Source organism: Botryllus schlosseri, chromosome 14 (genome assembly GCF_051294905.1).
Source record: "Botryllus schlosseri isolate E-star chromosome 14, Bs_hap1, whole genome shotgun sequence".
NCBI classification, from domain to species: Eukaryota; Metazoa; Chordata; class Ascidiacea; order Stolidobranchia; family Styelidae; genus Botryllus; species Botryllus schlosseri.
In genome coordinates, this window is record NC_137249.1 from 2,551,767 (window position 1) to 2,573,095 (window position 21,329).

At 40.7% G+C, this 21,329-nt stretch overlaps 1 protein-coding gene and 2 long non-coding RNA genes across 4 annotated transcripts; 1 reads left to right on the plus strand and 2 right to left on the minus strand.

Annotated features, from left to right (window-relative positions):
• Window positions 1-632: 632 nt before the first annotated feature.
• Window positions 633-10,409, minus strand: LOC145456603 (uncharacterized). The gene is made up of 2 exons (XR_013920663.1): window positions 8,999-10,409; window positions 633-863 (listed from the first exon to the last, which is right to left on the minus strand). It is a non-coding gene; the product is annotated as an uncharacterized LOC145456603 (long non-coding RNA).
• LOC145456602 (uncharacterized) lies at window positions 1,912-4,409 on the minus strand. The gene is made up of 3 exons (XR_013920662.1): window positions 3,542-4,409; window positions 3,375-3,476; window positions 1,912-2,368 (listed from the first exon to the last, which is right to left on the minus strand). It is a non-coding gene; the product is annotated as an uncharacterized LOC145456602 (long non-coding RNA).
• Window positions 10,410-12,903: 2,494 nt separating the features above from the next.
• LOC145456601 (transcription factor Sox-14-like) lies at window positions 12,904-16,355 on the plus strand. 2 transcript variants are annotated; one of them, XM_080334733.1, is made up of 4 exons: window positions 12,904-13,288; window positions 14,001-14,244; window positions 14,468-14,668; window positions 14,820-16,355. In XM_080334733.1, exons 1-4 carry the CDS (start codon window positions 13,088-13,090, stop codon window positions 15,065-15,067), a joined length of 894 nt encoding a protein of 297 aa, XP_080190859.1. In that variant the 5' UTR covers window positions 12,904-13,087; the 3' UTR covers window positions 15,068-16,355. The 2 variants fall into 2 exon arrangements, with proteins under 2 accessions (XP_080190859.1, XP_080190860.1); XM_080334734.1 differs by having other exon boundaries at window positions 14,471-14,668.
• Window positions 16,356-21,329: the final 4,974 nt, after the last annotated feature.

Here is a 21,329-nt window from a genome sequence, read left to right on the forward strand (position 1 = left end):
ATAAGACACCGCTTACAGGGATGAGACGATTGTTTGTGCTTGATATATAATGATTTGAGTACTTGAATCCAAAGCGAGTAATAATTATCATGATTCAATGACAGTGACTCAATTGCCGCGTAACTGCTGATTTCAGAAAAGCCTACGTCGAAAGTCACCAGATTTCCTATTTTTCAGAAAATGAAGTCAGCTGACGAGTTACATTCACTTCAATACAACTGTCACCATTTGCTGTCGTTGGCCACACCGGGCTGCTATATCGTAGTCCCCGATTGACCGACTTTGAAGGTTCCAGGGTCATGAGCATAACAATTTTGTTATTTTCGTAATCAGTACAGCATCAGCGTTTGATTGATATAGTTTTTTTTTCGAATTTCTCTCTCGGTGAACCTGTTCAAATATTGCTTTAATTAGCCTATCCTTCGTCGCAATAGGACGAACGTTCTATTGTATACTTATGTCCTTGATGTCTTTGCGGCATATACAACGACTTATGATCTGCCGGCCAACTGTACGCATCAATCCGCCTAAACTCCAATCAACACGTGAGCAAAAAATCAATCAATCACTCTCACGTGTGATATACACTAAACATGAGCTACACAAAGACACACGTACCGGCCGTACCGCAGTAGTTTTCGTTCGTTGGCTTTATCAAGTTTCACAATGGAGAAGTCACACAAAGTATTGCAATAATAGCTTTTGGTCACATGCAGAAAATGTTGAGACCCAAGCGCAGTGGCTCGTCCGATTGGCCATATTGCCGATACCAGTGTAGGATACTATGGTTGAACACTCCAATAGCGAGGTACAGCTCCTGTTTTCCCAACCGTGGTACTCGTTATGTGTTGAATTGTAGCATTCTGAAAAATAGATTTGCTCCGTGAACGGAAAATCAACTACGATGCCATTCTGGATAGATTTGAAAGCGTTGGCTGCGACGGAGTAGGGGTTAAACCCGCTCAGAGGCCAAACGCCGAGCGGCGGCCGAATATCTACACGGCGTTTGGCGTCTGGTTTTCTGAGACGCCAAGTAGCTATACGGCGTTTGGCGTCTGATATGGTGAGACGCCGAGTAGCTATACGGCGTTTGGCGTCAGTTACGTTCAGACGCCGAGTAGCTATACGGCGTTCGGCGTCTGGTATGCTGAGACGCCGAGTAGCTATACGGCGTTTGGCGTCTGGTATCTCGGTAACCTGAGCAGAGGCTAAATCCTTTCATGGCGCGACTATATGATACCGAAGACTGCATATTGTTACATTTTTTTCATAATGAGTGGTGGCAGAATCCCAAATGATCCAGCTGTTTCAAATTGATGTATCACCACCCAGGGTTGCAATGAATCGAGTCATGACTCGACTCATCCCTTTTTTGCTGACCTGAGTTATTTTCTTGAAAATGGATTTACTCATTCTATGGCTTTTTCAAGAATGGTATGTCAGGACTGATAAATGAAAAATAGGCCCTTAACCCGCCTTTTATCTGTTACAATAAACATGTTCAGAGTGGGAAAAATGAACATATTAATTATCCGAGGCCTTCGATATCACCCCCGAGAGTTCCATAGAAGTGACCTGAAGCTGAACTAGATGGGGGAACAGTAAACACCATGACTTGGACTCGACCTATTGCTCTCGGACTTGACTTGGTGGTGAATTGAAAATGACTCGAGTCAAATTGACTTGGTTACAACCCTGTCACCACCCGATGTCAGTGTTGGGATGACTTGAGTCATGACTTGACTCGACTCGAGTCACTTAGCTGAACTGACTTGACTTGACTCGAGTCACATTCGAAAGTCGATTGACTTGACTTGACTCGAGTCAAAATGTGCAATGACTCGTGACTCGAAAGTAGTGACTTCATCCCAACACTATATTTGTACACTCGCAATGAATTTCAGACCCAAGTCTGTAGATACAGTATGTAATGAAACCACAATAAGAAATATGCAACGAATACCACAGTAAAAATTATCAAGAAACAAGCAACGAAACCACGGTAAAAGTCATTAAGAGACTAGCAACGAAACCACAGAAAAAGTCACAAAGAAATACGCAGTGAGGAACCACAGTAGAAGTCAGAGAAATAAGCAATGGAACCACAGTATACGTCATTGAGAAATCAGCACACCACCACAGTAAAAGTGACCGAGAAATAAGCAATGGAACCACTAAAAATCATTAAGAAACAAGCAACGAAACCACAGTAAAAGTCATTAGTAAATAAGCAATGATACCACAGTAAAACGTCCCCAATAAATATATACATCTGGGTACATAGCATGCAATAAAAATCAGGATCAGTTATCTGCTGTCCTGGGTTAGAGTCCTCGTGCGTCCATCGACCACAGCCGTCACACGCAACCTAGAAACAAGTTAGAATCAATATACCTGACAAATGTAATCTCGTAATTGCATAGGGGAGATGTGCTACCGATGGATCAGAAATTGCAAAATGATCTCTGGCTTTCAAATCTTCAGCCGAGAATATATCTTTTGCTGGCTCAACACTTTGATGCATGCTCTACGTATCTCGGACATTTACATGAATATCCACTTTTTCAAAAAATATTTATGAACGTTCAAAATTTTTTGCTCGAACACATCATTGGTCCGGTCCCCACCCGGTGGGTCCAAAGGCACACAACCACGGGACCTAATTTTTCATAGTGTTTTGTTGTGTAATATAATCTAAGCTACAGCACGTCAATAAAGAACGTTTCGTCATCACCTTCCAGAATAAAATAGATTATTTGAGTATATCAACTCAAATGTTGGACTAAAATCACGTTTCGATTTACACCCAAAATAACAAAATTATTGGCACATACATATTACCCGTAAACGACATTTTGACTTTCAAATACCTTGTTATAGCGATAAAACACCACAGGTAACTATGATTTGCAGCCTCTATATATGTAGGCGTGTTTCTGTTGTTAAGTGATTAGTTGATTCAAACATTTTGCTTGATTCGGTTATGGTACCATAGGCCTCCCACCCTATAAATATTGTAATTGAATTGAAAATAGTCAACTCGACGATGGTATTGAATTAAAAAAGATGTGGCATTATATACCCTGTACCACACTATAACCCTACACTTCACATTAAAAATAATGGCTGGTTTTTTAGTGTGAAAGATTCTGCCAGGATGCATTTGTAGACAAATTCGCGTACTGTAATCATAGGATTATCATAGATAATTTTCCAAGTATTTTCGGTACCACATCCCCCCTACCCATTTCATGTCATTTTTAATTGGGTTTGGACTACTGCATTCAATGCAATAATGTCCCAATTCTTTTTCATCTGCATGCAAAACATGCTACGTATTTAAAATGGTTTTAATCTGACATTGACTAACATACCCGTCGCGTCAAGCAAGATTTGATCAAACTGCTGGCGGTAGCTTTCGCAAGCTCGTCGAGAACGATCAAAATCCAGGTTTGCATCAGGTAGAGATCGGCGGCCTATTAAGTGAAAGTAGATTGCAAATCAATTTTCTCAAATCTCAATACGTTAACGCATCACAAACCTTCAAAGCAAGTACTCCACAATTTCATCCATCATTTTGAACATCAATCCTGGTCTTTAACCTTGAACTTCTCACAACCGAAGATCATTTGGAGTATACTTGTGTAGAATTTTGCGGAGTAATATGGAAACGGAATTTTAGGTGTGTCTTGAATACGATCTCAGTGACGCGAACTGTCGATTTACCACAGCATACGTGAAGTGGAGATACAAAGGATTTTGCAGCTGTTTCAGTCTAGTCTAGAATCAATCACTAACTAACTATACTAGAAAACAATAAAATATGTTATTACTACACGTCACATAGGCTACTGTAATCATCCTGCGGTGGTTAAGTTCCCAGCAACAAATCATGCAGTAACTGTAGTAACGGGACTGACGAAACGTGTACGTTCTTGTCGCTTCCTTTTTCTATACTATCTTCTTTACTTTCATTCAGTGTGCATGCCTCCTCTTTACATCGCCTAGGCCAAGGTGGGTGTCCGATTCCATAGACAACTCCTAATCGCTTCGACATCTTCCTTTCTTTTCATTGTATCGCATTTTTTGTGGTGTATTGAACTGATAAAATTGCTAATAAACCAATGATGAAGCAGCCAGATCTTCAGTGTCAACCCAGCACCGAAGCACACGCGATGTCACTCGTCACTACAGTAGCGTGTACTGTACAGTGTACAGTCAGTGTACACACGAAACAACCATCAAATCACTTGCCCACTGGCCAATGATATAACATGCTTTGCTTAGATTTAGCTGCAGAAAACTCCTGTTCAAGCCTCAACCTTCAAATCAAACCCTATTCTCAATATATCAGATGCCGAACGCCGTATAGCTACTCGGTGTCTGAACATAACAGACGCCAAACGCCGTATAGCTACTCGGCGTCTGAACAGAGGGTACTCAAAGTTGGTGTGGACACAGAAAAAAATTCTCTCCTTCACGCTTCACTTGGGTAGTCAAGATTGTTATTTTCGATGAGTTTTCAGTATTGATTCAATGCATAACCCTATATTGGTATATGTTGATTTTGACGATGTTTCATATCGAAATGGGTCACAAGATTTCGTATGGTATATCAAGATGATGTGATCTAATACCGTTCCAAGTTTCAAGGTTCCTACTTCATGATTAGGGCAGTAATTTCGTTGTCGAAGTCAAGTATCTTATTGTCGATCCGTCAGAAACAGTGATCGCAAACACCGGTATCAGTATGTGTTCATTTTGACGATGTTTTATACCGGGATGGGTCACATGATTTGGTATGGTATATCTTGACGATATCATCGAACACTGTACCAAGTTTCAAATTTGTCACTCAATGATTAGGGTAATAATTACCTTGTTCAAATCGACTATGTATGCGTGTGCACTGTGCACTGTGCACGAAACTGAAACTAAACTACGCATAGCCGATTTTACGCCAAACTAGCTATTGATATGTTTTGATTTTAACGGTATTCTATACGTAGTTTCCAGACAACATTTCGTATGGTATGTCTTTATTACATCAGCTAGCGATGTGCGAAGTTACAAGGCTGTTACTCGATGATTAGGGTAGTAGTTGCCGCATCAAAGTCGACAATGCATCGGCGAGAGCTAGAATGAAACCAGGCTACCGCATAACAGATTTTACGCAAAAGTCGCTATTGATATGTGTAATTTGGACGGTGTTCTATACGTATCTGGGAGACAAGATTTTGCATGGTATATCTTGATTATATCAGCTAACGAACTGCCAGGTTTCAAGGCTGTCACTTAATAATGAGGGCAGTAATAATATAGTTTCCGAAGACTCTTATTTATGCTAGGTGCCGTTTGTAGCCGTTCGGTCGTAGTCTTCGCTATCTAATTGAATGCGGCTATATTACTTCAGGTTCGACTGGACCCAGAGACACATTGCAGATTCGACGGATATATTACAACGAAGGCAGGCACAATAAACACATCAATACTTCCAATCCAATCCAAGACTTAACACAGTAACAACTCCACACAAAGATATTCCAAGACCAACTCCATACAAAACCCCAACTACATACAAAGACCCAACTCGCTAAAGTGATTTACGTAAAAGTCGGCATTGGTCAGTGCTGAATTTGGCAGTGCTATATACCGAATGAGGAGACAAGGTTTACTATGGTATATCTTGGCGATGTCATCAAACACTGTGCAAATTTCTAGGTTGTCATCCGATGATTACGGCATTAATTACGTTATCGAAGTCGACCGTGTATGCACCGACCTGCATCGGGAGACCTCTGGAAGCTAGCCTACCACGTAACAGCCAAGCTAGCCTACCGTATAAAAGCCAAGCTAGCCTACCGTATAACAAAATTGACGCAGAACCCTGCACTGGCCGGTGTCAATTTTGACGGTGTTCTGTCTGATGATGTCATCCAGCGCTGGTCCAAGTTTTAAGGTTTTAACTCAAGGATTGGAGTGTAGCCTACTCATCGCTAACGAACTTACCGCCCTAATCATTGAATGACAGCCTTGAAAATTGGCACGTCAACTGATATAATCATTAATCAAGATAAACCATGCGAAATCTTATTTCCCAACTCCGCATAGAACACCGTCAAAATCAACACATATCAATAGCTACTTTAGCGTAAAATCTGCTATGCGGCAGCCTAGTTTTACGTTAGCGCACACTTCTATACACACTTACACAGTCGATTCGGATAACACAATAACTACCCTACCCCATTGAGTGATTGCTGTAGTGATATGAGCCATACTGAGAGACTACCGTCAAAGTTAACACATATCAATAGCGACTTTTGCATAAAATCTATTATGCGGTAGCCTAGTTTCCGTCTGCCTCTCGCCGATGTATTGACATTGTCGACTTCGGCAAGCCAATTACTACCCTAATAATTGAGTGCAGCCTTGAATCTTGGTACACTGTTAGCTGATATAATAAAGATATACCATACGAAATGTTGTCTGGAAACTACGTATAGAATACCGTCAAAATCCAAATATCAATATCGAGTTTTGCGTAAAATTGGCAATGCGTAGTTTAGTTTCTGTTTCGCGCACCACTTAAGAGATAGTCGATTTGAATAAGGCAATTATCACCCTAAACATTGAGTGACAAACTTGAAACTTGGTACAGTGTTTGATGATATCCTCAAGATATTCCATACCAAATCGTGCGACCCATCTCGGTATATAACATCGTCAAAATCAACACATAACGATATCGGCGTTTGCGTTTAATCACTGTTTCACACGGATCGACAATAAAATACTTGACTTCGATAACGAAATTACTGCCCTAATCATGAAGTGAGGACCTTGAAACTTGTTAAAGTAATAGATCACATCATCAAGATATACCATACGAAATTTTGTCACCCATATCGACATGAAACATGGTTATAATATCAACAAATACCAATACCGGCTTATGCATTGAATCAGTACTAAAAACGGATCGAGAATAACAATCTTGTCTACCCAAGTGAAGCGTGAAGGAGAGAATTTTTTTTCTGTGTCCACACCACCTTTGAGTACACTCTGGTCTGAACGTAGCAGACGCCAAACGCCGTATAGCTACTCGGCGTCTCAGAAAACCAGACGCCAAACGCCGTATAGACATTCGGCCGCCGCGCGGCGTTTGGCGTCTGGCGTTTGGCCTCTGAGCGGGTTTAACCCCTGTTGCTGCGACGAGTTGAGATAAAACCCGTAGGTGGCGCCCAAGTTCAAATAATATACAATTTTATTTATTGTCAAAAACCAAACGCGCATCTCGAAAAATAAGCTAATCATAGGATTATATATTTTCATCACGTCAAGATACACTAAATGTACAGTGCGATACACAATGTGATGTAATGGACAGATTAGTAGGAGGACGAATCGACCAGTCCCGCGGCCCAGTGCCCCATGTCAATTGTTCGATGTTAACCATTATTCGACGCTATTTCTTCTCTTTTAGACACTCTGTCTTGTTCTTTAATTTTTGATCGCCGTAAGAACACAGAGAAGGATAAACATGCTACTGCTGAGAATCGATCCCAGTATCTTAGAGCTGGCGGCGCTACGCCACTCCCCTGTTTGCGAAATGACGCGAGTCAGGTGCTGAAGTCATGTGAAAAAGTTGACTAGAGTCATCCCAACACTGCTGTTTAAATTTAGCGACATATTTTAATCAGCACAAGAAATAGCAGAAGAAATCAAGGTTATGTATTTGATTGTTTTACGCAGTGCCCCGAGCTAAGCAACATTTTCCGGGAAAATGCAGCGACATAGGCTATTAGATAACCAATAAACATAAAGGAAGCATTACTAAATATGGCTCGAGAATGCGGTCGGACTGATCTTGTCTCGAAAACTCGTATTTTCCCATGGCGACGGCCATTGTTTAGTATGAAAGCGAGCCACTATCGCGAGATATTGTGCGTGATAGCGTGCTGTCCCGGTTCATTTCACCTCACTGTGTCATCACAAGCGAGTGATTTCCGAAGCATCAACAAACAGAATGCACAGTGCGTGCAAAGCAATGGTTCAGAAAACGCCCACAAATCATAAAAAGAGAAGCCACAAAAGTTGCAGGATGGATAATATGGAGGAGCAGGCAGACAGTACAACGGATTTGTGAAGTGCTAAAAGTTAATTTATCAACGAAAATTGTAGTTTCGATAATATTTTCCATCCTGGAAGCCTTGAAACCTCGACTGGTCGTATCACATTTCGTAGCATACGAAACAACTCAATATTGTTCAGCCCTATGGTTGTTACGCGAGCCTAGGGAATTTCAGGCGAGGTCATCTCTGGTTTTTCCTCGACACGAAAAAGTCGTGTAGTCTGACAACAAAACCACTGTCATGTTATAATAGGCAAGCTCTAACGTCACAAGCAAAACCAAACGCTTGTGACTATCTACCAGACAATAGCTCGAAGTAGTTATTAAGCAGCAGAGAATACCACTTGAGATACCTCGATGACTAGCGGCCGCCGATAGATAACGAAGACATAAGGTTGTGATAAAATCGACAACATTCATAATCTCGAAACGTGAAGGCACGTTTCTAATAATAGACGCTCATTTGCGACATTGCCTCGTAAATTACACCCCCGCGAACGGTATGCATTGTCGCGCGAATTTTTGAGCCCGGGGATGGACATTAACTAGAAACTTTTCAGATTGTCCAAATTGGATTAGAATTAGAATTATAGCTGCACAGTATATTCAAATTAGACGAGAATTAGAAATTGCAGAAGCTTGGAAATCGAATATTTCGAATTAGAAAGAGATGCAAGTTAAGTTCGTATCAAAGCAGAGGCCATTCTCATCAGCACGAGAATTGCAATTGTCTGTACACCGAGCTTGGCCCATTTCGCATTATATAGCTCTCCAGTAGCGTTTTCAGGAAAAGCATAAGTTAGATTAGAATTAATTGAGAGCGCAGGAACATTTCACAGATTAGATTACAATTAAATTATATACCTTTCGCTGTATTTAGTCCATGTCTGTTTGATGCTTTTCATGAAATACGGCGATGTAAGACATCTTCTTGCCAGGGCGACGCGCGAGGCGTCAATTAGCGCGCTGCAAAACTTTAACCCCAATTCCCATAACATTGCGTCACCGTCTGCTATCTAATTAACCCGATCTAATTAGACATCAATCTCAAACAATTAGCTATCCTTTGTGAGGTGACAATAAAGTCGTTTCCCCGCGACGACATGAATCAGCAGCGATTGCAGCTTAATGCATTCAATAGATTGTCAACGTTTGTGAAATAATCACTTGATGGTGCAGACCTTCACGCTACATCGCACCAGGTGATTCGTAGATATTCTAGTTATAGATATACAATTGAATGGTACCTTTACAATGGAATAAATATTGAAATTTTCGGTTGATACTCGTCAGGGGTAATCGTTAGTAAGAAGTAGAGATTTGAAAAGAATATCTTATACCAACGTCCAACAATCGTTGTATAGGGTATATTGAAGTTCTGTACCTCCGAGACCTCTCTTCTATCTAGATACAAAGATGCCCTCCTATCTTTTCATTGTATTGGAATATTGTGGTGTATTGATATGATTAAATTATTATCAATAAACTAATACTGATACCAATACTGATAGCCTACGTAGTGTGATATATAGTGAGTATGACAATTGCATCAGATGCCGTCAGGTGGTGTTCAATACCACGAAAACTTAATACCCGATAGTATTTGTGACCGAACAATAAGTGATCGCATTCCAAATCTTGGCTTGAAGCGATCGCTAGTTGCGGGCTAGTTTTGTGTTTGTGTAAAATTGTACTTCATTTATTGGTTCCAAGGATATTTTGGAACTTGTACGTTAGCGGAGGCAGGCTTCATGTCAGAGAGCATTAATTACGGAGCAGATTGATATGTCAAGCTCAAGATTTGAAGACACTCTTGGAGGCACAAAACTCTAGTATACCATTGCGAATAGTATATTCACATTGTAACAAACCCGAATTTTTTCGACCGACGCTCGCCAGGGCTATAATCGTCAGCAACTATCAGAGAAATGAAACGAACATCGTAAATCAACAGTCGACAGTCGTATCACCAACCTCGTTTATGACAACAGAAGGAGTTCGTGTATCATCTAAAATTAGTACATTGTAATCTGTTCGCCTCGATTACTGTGTGACGCAATATTTGGTGATTGTAGGTATGCAATGTTCTTTTCAATTATCTACTATAGTTGCTGACGATTATCCCTGAAAAGTGTCCGCCGAAAATATTCGGGTTTAATTCAACGCGAATGTATTATTCAATTGTAAACTGCCATTATTATCATTATCTTTCAAGTCGTAGATCAGTTCTTTCTCAAAGCGCAGTCTTTTCGCACAAACCTCTATTTCACCCGAAGCTAAATTACGAGCGTTCAGAAATTTGCCTCTCACGCGATAATTTTCGGGCTAAATACTCTCGCATTAAAAAGACGAGAAAGGAAAGACAACGTTGCAAGAACAGAACAATGGAATCCTTTACTGTGACACAATAATCGCCTCCGGCGCGAATTGTCTTTTTTTCAAGACAATCTTTTGTTGGGCGATAATTTGGATTCTTGCCTCCATAACAGCGCTGGTCGCTAGGAGGTAGGCACGATTGTCGTTTAGTGTTACTCGTTCTTAGTGTGATTTCATAGAATAGGCAGGCAGTTATGAGCAGTTGTGGTTGTTTCAGCGAGTATCGTTTCATTTCTTGATTTTGAATATAACCATGAGCTGCATTTCCGAAATAAAAGCTGTTTTATATTCTGTACGTGTAAATGACTGAATGATATATTCATATTGAAACAAACCCGAATATTTTTGGCTGACACTCGTCATGTGTCGCCTGACACATTCGCGTCAGCAACTAGTAGAGAATTGGGAATAACATAGTGTAAAAAATAAAATATATATAAATGACTATATTTGCGAAACCAGAAATCTCGAGCGAACCCGAAAACATTAGGAATGCCTAAGAATTAAAACAATCTTCATCTGTAATCCTATAATTTACGCGAATTAGAAAAATACACACCGCGGAAAAAGGTTCCGAAAATCACGACTTCGCGCTAAAGCTACAGAGCAACCTCGATTCCGTTACGAAACAATGGCGTGTTTCCGTGACCCGCCGTGCCAGACGCGGCTCGCACGCTAGCATTTCGAAAGTGAAACTAAGCTATAGCGTAGCGCATCCGCGTGTTAATCGTCAAATGTGGTAGAGCTAACGCGCGTGTCAATATGATGATGTAAATTGATCATTACAAAACTGTCGGTTTGTACCAGGCTATTCTGGTGACTGTAGAGACGTTTGGTGATATGGTTGTTGATATACGATGTTATTATTCTTACAACTCTAGACAAGTTGCTGACAATAATATTCGCCTATATTTCAGTATCAATACATTTTTCCATTATCTGCTGATGTTTTGTATCTCCAAAAGTCTTCAGAAACATGTTTGTTCAACAACAGCACGTTTTACGATCGCAAAATCGGTTCTAAAGTTTTTTGCTGGCGATTCCAATTTGGTTAAATCGATTTGGAAGCAGTTCACAAATAGCGATTGTTGTGCCATCAATTGTTGACTCACAATGGACGGGTATGGTATTTCTCGTGCTGTCATATCGATCGAAAATATTTTCTCTGGGAATCTGGAAATAGCGTGCCTGCTATTGTGAGAAACATGAGATTTTATCGAAATAACACATTTCGCGAGCGGCCCGTTTTAACAAAGACCTTTTCGATCGAAAATTACGTTTTTTACGATCATCACGATTTTGTCATTGTTTGTGATGTCACTAAACACGCCAAATCACTAAAATTGCCCAATTACGCGTTGAGACAAAAACTTTCGCCCGCCGATTCTCACCCGCGCGGCGTGTGTCAGCGATATCGATTATGAATCATAATAACTTATTGTTTACTGGATATCATAATCAGTTTCGAGATTGCGGCGTGAAGGTTATTTTTTTCGAAAAAAAAAACGACTCTCGTTTCACGAGACAGACCAAATCGGAAACCGATTGTCGCTCGTTAACACGCGAGCAGTGTTCCCGTCGGATGTTCATGATTACCACGACATCAAATATTTTGATTTTTGATTGTCCGCAACATTAATCAGTCTCTTGGCGGAATACATAACTGCAGTATACAATTGAATAAGATATTCAAATAGAAATATTCGGGTGTATTTTAATACGAATTTATTATTCAATTGTAAACCAACATTATTCTAATTGCGCACATCGCTAATATACGTCACAATTGAGAAATATTACGTCATAGCGCGCCCATATTGTGTTTTCTAACGCGCTTTCGCGCTCGGATCGGATCGCGCGCGTAATTCTCGCAAAGTCGCAGTTATTCTTTATTCGGAGATTAAGAGATTATGACGGAGCAGTGCCGACGCGAGGCGTGTCGTCCGCGTTTTGAGGGAAAAAAGCGACTCGAAACTTTCAATTCTGACACAATGAATGCGCGTATTGTCACGCTAAATCGCATTTGCAATGGCCGTGTTTATTCTTTTAAGTTCTAATCATTCCATGATGCATTTTGCACCATAATGAGCTACAGAATATTCACCAATAGACTCTTATAGGTACAGAACTTCAATATACGATTATATTGTATATTCATACTGAAATAAACCCGAATTCACTATTAATCAAGTATCTAAGTACTTCTACTTTTTTTAGGCAAAACAAGGCATGTAATTCTTACTTTTTACTCGATCTGAAATCGAGTGTAAATTTAAGACTTTATTTCTACACCTGGTTAGCTAAAAATATTCATTGGGGTATTTGGCTGTATTAAGGTGTCAAAGCCACCACGGTCTTAAAAATATTCACGTTATTCTTTACCGTTTCGCAGCAAGACTTCACTTAAGACTAGCAACGGAGCAAACTTGCTGAAGTTTACACCTGTGACTGCAGCACTGTGCTAACTCTTCGACCTGAACACTTTTTACTATACATTTACGACGACGACTTTTTCCAAAGTCGAAAAGAATATCAATCTTCTCATTTTCACCGCATTCGAATCACTTTTACGCAACGATGGAAGACTACCAGCACCTTTCCGAGACGGAGCAAGACATGGACGAGACGATCGACGTGATATCCCCGTCTCCGTCGCCGAAGAGCGTTGAGGGCGGTCACGTGAAAAGGCCCATGAACGCGTTCATGGTCTGGTCGCGAGGTCAGAGGAGGAAGATGGCACAGGAAAACCCCAAGATGCACAATTCAGAGATTTCAAAGGTGAGTTACACACACAATACTAGACATATATGCAGAGATTCAAACGTAGAACTAGAACTATAAGTATACCAGCTTATTAAAACTAGCAACTAGAACTAGGACTAGAATTACTCACTTTTCAAAATCCGCAACTTGAACTAGAAATGCTCAAAAAAGTAATAAGTTAACCGCAAACTAACTAGATTGGAAATTTGTACAGGTCTGGTAAAAATGTCATTTCAATAAAGTCAGCTAGTCAGCTGTACCGATAGCTATTCGATAGTTATAGTCGTAAGAAAAATGCTGCAAAGCAACGATTGCCACGCACAGGTCGTTAAAGGGCTACTCCGTCACTACTCCGGATCCGATCCCGACCCTGTGCGATGAAAAGGCATTCAGAGTCTCTTTTGGTCCTTCTTGTAAAAATCATGATCCTGTACATCTCTAAAATAACTACGCGATATTCATAATAAAAAGGAAAATGCATGAGAATGAAGTGATGCTAGATACAGTGCGCGGAAAAACGTAGGACAGACTTATTAGCAGTTTATTGTCTGATTATTTTCAGATTTTAAAATAACACCTACTATGTTCATGTTCATATTGAAACAAAGCTGATTATTTTCGGTCTAGACTCGTTAGGGGTAATCGTCAGCAACTATAGTAGATTGTAGATTGAAGTTCTGTATACCTACAAGAGTATATCTAATTTAATAGCTGTATCTCTCTACAGCGATTGGGCGCGGCGTGGAAGCTCCTCACAGAGTCCGAGAAGCGTCCCTTCATCGACGAAGCCAAAAGACTGCGAGCTCTTCACATGAAGGAACATCCAGATTACAAGTACAGACCGCGCCGAAAACCCAAGGCTCTCATCAAGACCAAAGACCGATTCTCCTTTCCGCTCTTTCCTACCTCGATGGCGTCACAAAGCGCAGATCCGAGCGCAGCCATCGCGATGGCCGCACAACAAGCAGCAGGTGAGAATCTCGCACTCTGACTTGGACATTTGCAGCTTTTACGAATTACATTTCAATTAGAACTGTAGCTACACAGTTATTTCAAATTAGATTAGAATACTGAATTCTGAATTTCTGAATATTGAATTTTATATAGAATTTTATCAAGAATGTAGAATTATCTAGCTGTCCAAGTGTGCTATTGCTTTTATCCGAACGCAAACCCGAACTAACCCTGTTCTAGTAGTTGCCCAGATGGCGATGGACCCGATCGCAGCGGAGAAAGCGCGCGCCGCGGCATCTGCTTTCTTCCCGCCCACAACATCCTCGTACCTGAGCGCGCTTGAGATGACATCAAACTCGTCGTCGCTGGCCAGATTGGCGGCCGCAGTCCGGGATTCGCCGCTTTACAGCGCGGCCTACGCGGCACCCAGTTACGCCAACGGTGAGTTCCTGTTTTGTGCTTTGATATAGGTGGTTATAGTAAGGGAGTACGTCTACTTTTAGCACTAATCAAGCAATGTATGCCGCTACTTAACTTGAGTACAAGCGATGGTTACTTTGACCAGCTCTGATTTTGATATCTTCTATCGCAGGCATCACCAGCAACGCCTTGCTGTCATCACAATGCGCCACAGTAGCCGCACGCAGCGCCGGCCCTCCATCACCAGTCATGAACCACCTCATGCTTCCCGCCACCTGCTCGCCCACCTGGTCAACATCCGCTCTACAGCGCCCGCTCGCATACATCTTAGTACCAGGCACGCCCGGCCATGGGTTCCACACAAGCGCTTTCAAGTCAGGACTCGATTACTACACTCCGATGCCGCTGTCTGCCATGTAAATAAGGCGTGAAACAATCGCAATGACGTGTACGAAAGAAAGCCTGCGGTAGACCGCGAGTAGAGGCTCGCAGGCGTGACCATCCACGAACTTGGATGCATTGTAAATAGGTCTGGGCGCTATCGAGTATACCTTAGTGATTCGTTTCTGAATCGAGTGTTCTATAGTATCAAAGTTCAAATGTAGTACCTTTTACGCGATCGCAAAGAATATAGCGCCAGTTTTACTGCAAGTTAAAGAATATTCGGTATATTTTCGACCATTTGTCCGCTCTTTGTGAAATGCTTCTGAAAAATGTAGTTTCCAGTAACCTGCGTAGCTTTGTACTATGTTTCGTATGTCGCGATCAAATTATTCAAACTTTATAGCCTTCCACAGTGGAAAATAGTATCGAAACTACAATTTTCTTTGATAAGCAACTTTAATTGGAAAGGTTCGTATAATTTTAGTACTCGAAGAATCATCTCTCCCCACTCGAAACTTTAGAAATGTATGCTCGAATCATCGCGCCCAGCCCTTATTGAAAACGACGAAGTTGCTCCCGCAACAAATCCTCTTTTGTATTTTCGATATTTTTTGTACAGTTTTGCAAATTCTATTCTTTTCCGTACTTTTTTCAATCTTATTCAAACGATCCCGAAAGGGTGAACTATCTGCAATTGTAATTTGCTGTATTGTTACGACAACCCGCGCGCATGCGCGGGATATTTCTATGAATATTGAGGTGTCCAAGTATATCGTAACGTTTCAAGACTACAGCGAATTAACGCTAGTTTGCTACTAATTTTCTTGCAAACACTTCATCGACCGTCTGTGATTCCTATCGCGACCGACTGACATTATCTTTCAACACCGCAAACTATCCTTTATTTTGGCGGCCGTGCCGCCGATTCAGCATTTATTACGTTGTGAATGACGTCGCTTCGATCCTCTGTGACAGAACAAGACTGTTTACGAGATGATTTTATATAATCTACAACGAGGCCCCGCCGGGGCTAATCTCAGTCGAAGTGACTGATTCATGATTTCGATTTCTCGCTCATTTCACTGTCTTTCAAAGGCGCGAACATGGTTCGAACCGAACCGAAGCCTCCCCGTTTTAATCGAATCGAGAAAACCGAACATTTCAATCATGCCACAAATTTCATATGACACGAAGTGAAAAAATATAAACTTGCAATTCGAATTTGTTTACCGGAATTTTACTGCGCGCTGAACTGTATACGATGCAATTTTTCGACAAATTTTCAAGTTGTGGGATTCTGAAAATAAAACAAAAACTGGCCAAGCCTACGTGACAGTTGATCTACAGAAGGTTTATGTAGAGTTGAGCAACAGGAACATTTCAGCTGTTTCAAATTAGATTGGAATTAGAACTATAATCACACAGGGTTTCCCAGATTAGATCAGAATTAGAATGACCGAATTCACGAAAACTTGGACATGGGATTAATTTCAGTTCATATCAAATTATAGTTCATTCTCATAAGCAGGAGAATGACAAATGTCTGTAAAGTGTACAGCAAGCTTGGCTTGTTTCTCGCTATGCAATTCTCCTGCAGCAGTTTCAGGAAAATCAGAAATCGGATTAGAATTAGAGATTTAGAGCATAAAAGCATTTCACAAATTATATTAGGGTTAGAATTAGAGCAATGGAACATTTCACAAATTAGATTAGAACATGATTAGCTGTATTTCGCTCCAATTAGTGTATCTAGACAATTTAGAATTATCTAGTTATCCACTCTGGGTTTATAGGAAAGGAATCAAAACTCTACAATTCGTGACGTCACAGCATGGCAGTTGCGAGTCAAATAACTATAATCTGAAACTGAGAGACTTGGAATATTTCTTATAGTTTACATGTGTCTATAGATACAGCCTTTCTATAACTTATTTCATATCCAAGCATATCAATGGCTGTATATCTGTTCTGGTATATGCTATGACGTTTTGGAATGCGCCTTAAGCTAAACGTCATATCCTTTGAATATAGGCCGAATAGATCGGGGTTATCGTTGAAGGTCGTAGATATCGTTTTTTTAGTATCGGTTAAAAATCCGATATCGGACGGGTACTAATCATCACATTGAAAATAAAAATTACAATTTGAATTAGTGACAATTATGACCGGTGATTACTCGTGGAAATGCCAAATCGATATGCCGCTGCATGTAGTGTAGTCGAATGGATGAAACCATGTTGTTGACTTCTTCGGATGTAGATCTATACTTATTACTGTTCAAAGAAACTCTTGCAGGTACATAACATTATACAATTGAAGAATATATTTGTTGAAATGAACCCGAGTATTTTCGGCTAACATTCGTCAGGGCAATCGTCAGAAACTAGTAGAGGTTCAAATGAACTTCGCATATCAACAGTCATATTAGTACACTCTGTGGCTTATTCATGGCACAGATTTTTGATGTGGTTCGCTAAAAAGGAATTCAAAGAGAGATAGGTATATATATGAGGTAGTCAAAAGACATTTATCACTCGGATTAAGTCACTGATTGACCGTCATCCTGTTGGTCAGATAATCGCTATTATTTTCCAAACGAACGACTCTCGCTGATCACTTTCCGCATAGCACAGTGACTTTGCGTTTCGTGGTCTTGTGACTGTGCGGCTAAAAATATCGACTTCGTAAGCGACACTCTCGTAGATGGTCGTTGATTAGCTCTAACAAGATAATCCCCACCGCGAGTAATCCGTTGCTATAACGAGAGATCTAAGCAACGCGCGATAGCAATCGATATGTTCTTGTGTATGTCATATAAAGTGTACGGTGGAGCGAATTGAATGAACCGAATTAATCATGTCAGCGTATAATTATAGAAAAGTTCGTCACCCCGACACACGAGCATAAAACGCTTCGAAAATGATGTCAAAGCAAATAAAGTATTTCAGGAGATATTCATGTCGTCATATTTGGTGATACGACTGTTGAGTTGATACACAATGCTATTTCCAATTCTCTACTAGTTGCTGACGATTACACCTGCCGAGCATCAGCCGAATATACTATATTTATTTCAATATGAATATACTATTCAATTATATATTGTAGTTTTGTGCCTCCGAGTGACTCTCCCCTTCTTTTTGTGGTCGAAAAGACACCAAAGGTAGTCAACACGTGCCAAAATTACTTCAAGCGGAAGCACTAAATATAAGGCCTGAAAACTGTGTCGCATATACTTTTAGTATAGTTAATGCGTGGTGGGCATTCCGAGATTTCGCGATGCATATGACCAATGACACTGACACCGCACAAATTGGTGCGACTTTCGAATAGATTCAGTTGCCCTGCTACACATACAGGGCGCAGTTGTCATGACAATTTCATTCGTAAAAAGGCCGCGAGCATATCCTGAAACTACTTTCTACTGCAAAAAAATCGAAAGTGCCACATGTTAGCATAGCTTTGCCTAAAACGTCTAAATAGAAGTGAAATTTGAAGAGAATATAAATTTCAACTCAAGTACAGTGAGTGATTTCTAAGTAAGTGGAAAGTATTCGAGGCTTATGTTTTGCTTATGAACTTGAAAACTGTTAAGTGGAAGTAATCTAAAATCACACCCCTTTATGCATAGTGTAAGCAGGCAAAATCTACTTGATTACTCCGATAAAGTAGAGTAAATGCGTGAATTTCTATTCAAGTGCCCGTAGGAGTGATATCCGTGTAAGTAAGCCAGTATTCGAGGCCTAGTTTCTTAATAAAAAGCGGAAGACTGTCAAGTAGAAGTCAAAGTAGTAAAGCCCACTTGGGTAGGTACACACTATAGTGCAAGTATACTAGGCGTAACATGTTTTGAGTGTTTTGATAAAGTAGAAGTATTTGTAGAGCTTTTTGGAGGCGCAGAACTTCAATTTACAATTGAATGATATCTTTATATTAGGATAAACTCAAATATTTTCGACTGACACTCGTCAGGGGTAATCGCCAGCAATATAGTAATAAGTACTTCTTTTCAGACCGCTTCCGTGCAAGACAAAGATTTAGGAAACACACACACACACACACACACACACATACATAACTACACTCACACACACACACATACACGTCATATTGGCGAGATATACCGGTAGCGTAGTTGTATAATAATCAACAGCTGCAACATCAATGGGTTGCGGGTTCGAGTCCGACCGAGATCGACTCCAAAATTCCTACCTAAGTTTTGGAAGTTTACTTAGGCTCCTCTTCGCCATATTAGCCGTACGTACGCGGTGTCTTATTAAAGTATAGAAGTGGGCCGTGCAACAAGTCGGCAGCTATACGGAATAAAAATGGAGAAAATTGGCCTGGTGTAAATGACCATAGTAGTCGACAAACACCATGCGTACCATAAAAAAAAAACACGTCAGGTTCATGCGGAATCGCGCGTGAGAGAGAGAGAAATAGAGAGAGGGGTAATCAAAACGATTGCTAGAAGTAAGAAAAAATAGGTCACTACCCTTTAGACCTGATTGTGACTAAAACATCTCATTGTTCAATTAAAAGAAGATTTATCCAGGTTTCGGCATAATTGTTCGAAGGCTATTCAAATCCACCGGATTGGTCTTTTTGATTCGAATCAGAAAAAGCACGCCACAATCATCGAAGGCCGATCACCATTAACATTCCGGGCTACCTGTCCGCGGGCGAAGGCCGCAATTTCGCGAAACGCAATCTGCTTATTACGACAGCTATTCATGTTCGGGCGATCGCGCTTTCTCTGAAAATAAAATAACGACCACGCCGACACGGTTAATTATGGCTCATTGTTTTGCGGACGAGAATCACTCGCACGCGATGCGAGATTTGACAAAGAATCGCTACTTGAGAACAACCGCTTCGAAATTCCATGTTTTTCATTCCATCTCGATTCTACAACAAGTTCATTTGAAGTTTTTAGAATTTTTACTAATTGGTATACTGTGCTATAGGTCTATGCCAGTGGTTCCGAATCTTTACTAACCCGCGAAACACTTAAGCTAATCTGTAAGCCTGCGCCAAACCCCAAATTTTCGCTGAGCCATAAAACAAAAAAAAAAAAAAAACACCACAATAGAGGTCTAACTACACATCTAGAACATAATGACCGACATATTCATCCGATATTCCGAAAATATGGCATCCAGCTTATGACGCATTGCAAAAACTTAAACGCAGTTACTCGAATAGCTTTGCAGTCGTTGTTATGCTTATGGCAGTGGCGCAGTGGTATGATCCGGGGCTGCAACACCAATCGGTCGCGGGTTCGAGTCCGACCGAGGGCGACTTCAGAATTCCTATACTTAACTGTTGGAGGTTTAACTAGGCTCCTCCTCGCCACGTCATCCGCGTAAGCGGTGTCTTACGAAAAGCCTGAAATTGGGCCGTGCTATAAGTCGGCAGTTACGGTATAAAAATGAAGAATATCGGTCTGGTGTAAATGACCATACTAGTCGACAAACACCATGAATTCCTCTAAAACAAACAAACAAGGTTTCAAGGCTTCCACAGTGGAAACTAGTTTCGATACTATAATGGCTTGTATACGCACTTCTTGTAAGGAGTAATTCTTGCTTTTCAGTGTACTGTACATAAGTAGGTTTTGCCTTCTTGCACTAATTACTCAAATGGTTGTGATTTTAGACTATACTTCTTCTTTAACAGTTTGCAGTTTTCTAGGCCTAGAATAGTTACGCTTTTCTTACTCGAAATTCACTGCATCTACCTGTACTTGAGTAGAATGTCACGACGATACTTTTACTTCTACTTAAATACCAGCAATTACTACTTGACTGTAAGCTATAAGAAATAGATCAATATTCCCAGTCTGACAGTCGCAGATTAGTTCCCAGCCTCCCTTAACGTGTTACCCGTAATGAACGATACCGATATTTCTTTTAAAGTGTGATATCGAATCGGTAATCGGTTTGGCTGTATAGCTGTAACTCTCATGAAATAATTTACAGTCACACCAATGTAATCCGGTGTAACTGTACACAGAATCCGGTAAAGAAGCGTCAGCAAAAGCAATAAGCGTAATCTATTTGTTGTATCGTTAGTCACGGGCAGCGGGAGAATTGGCATTGTTGGCGCTTTGTCTTTTTGCGAATCGTCGACAATGTATTTGGTTTTGTCGAAAAAACAAAGCAAATACTGCAACAAATAACATCCGGCTGAGTAGCCTTGGTGTATACGTTTCCCTGTGTATTGCATCATTTGAGTATCACGCTTTTTCTTTGTTATGACTAGCCCGCAGCTAACTTCGCGTAGCATTCATTTCGAA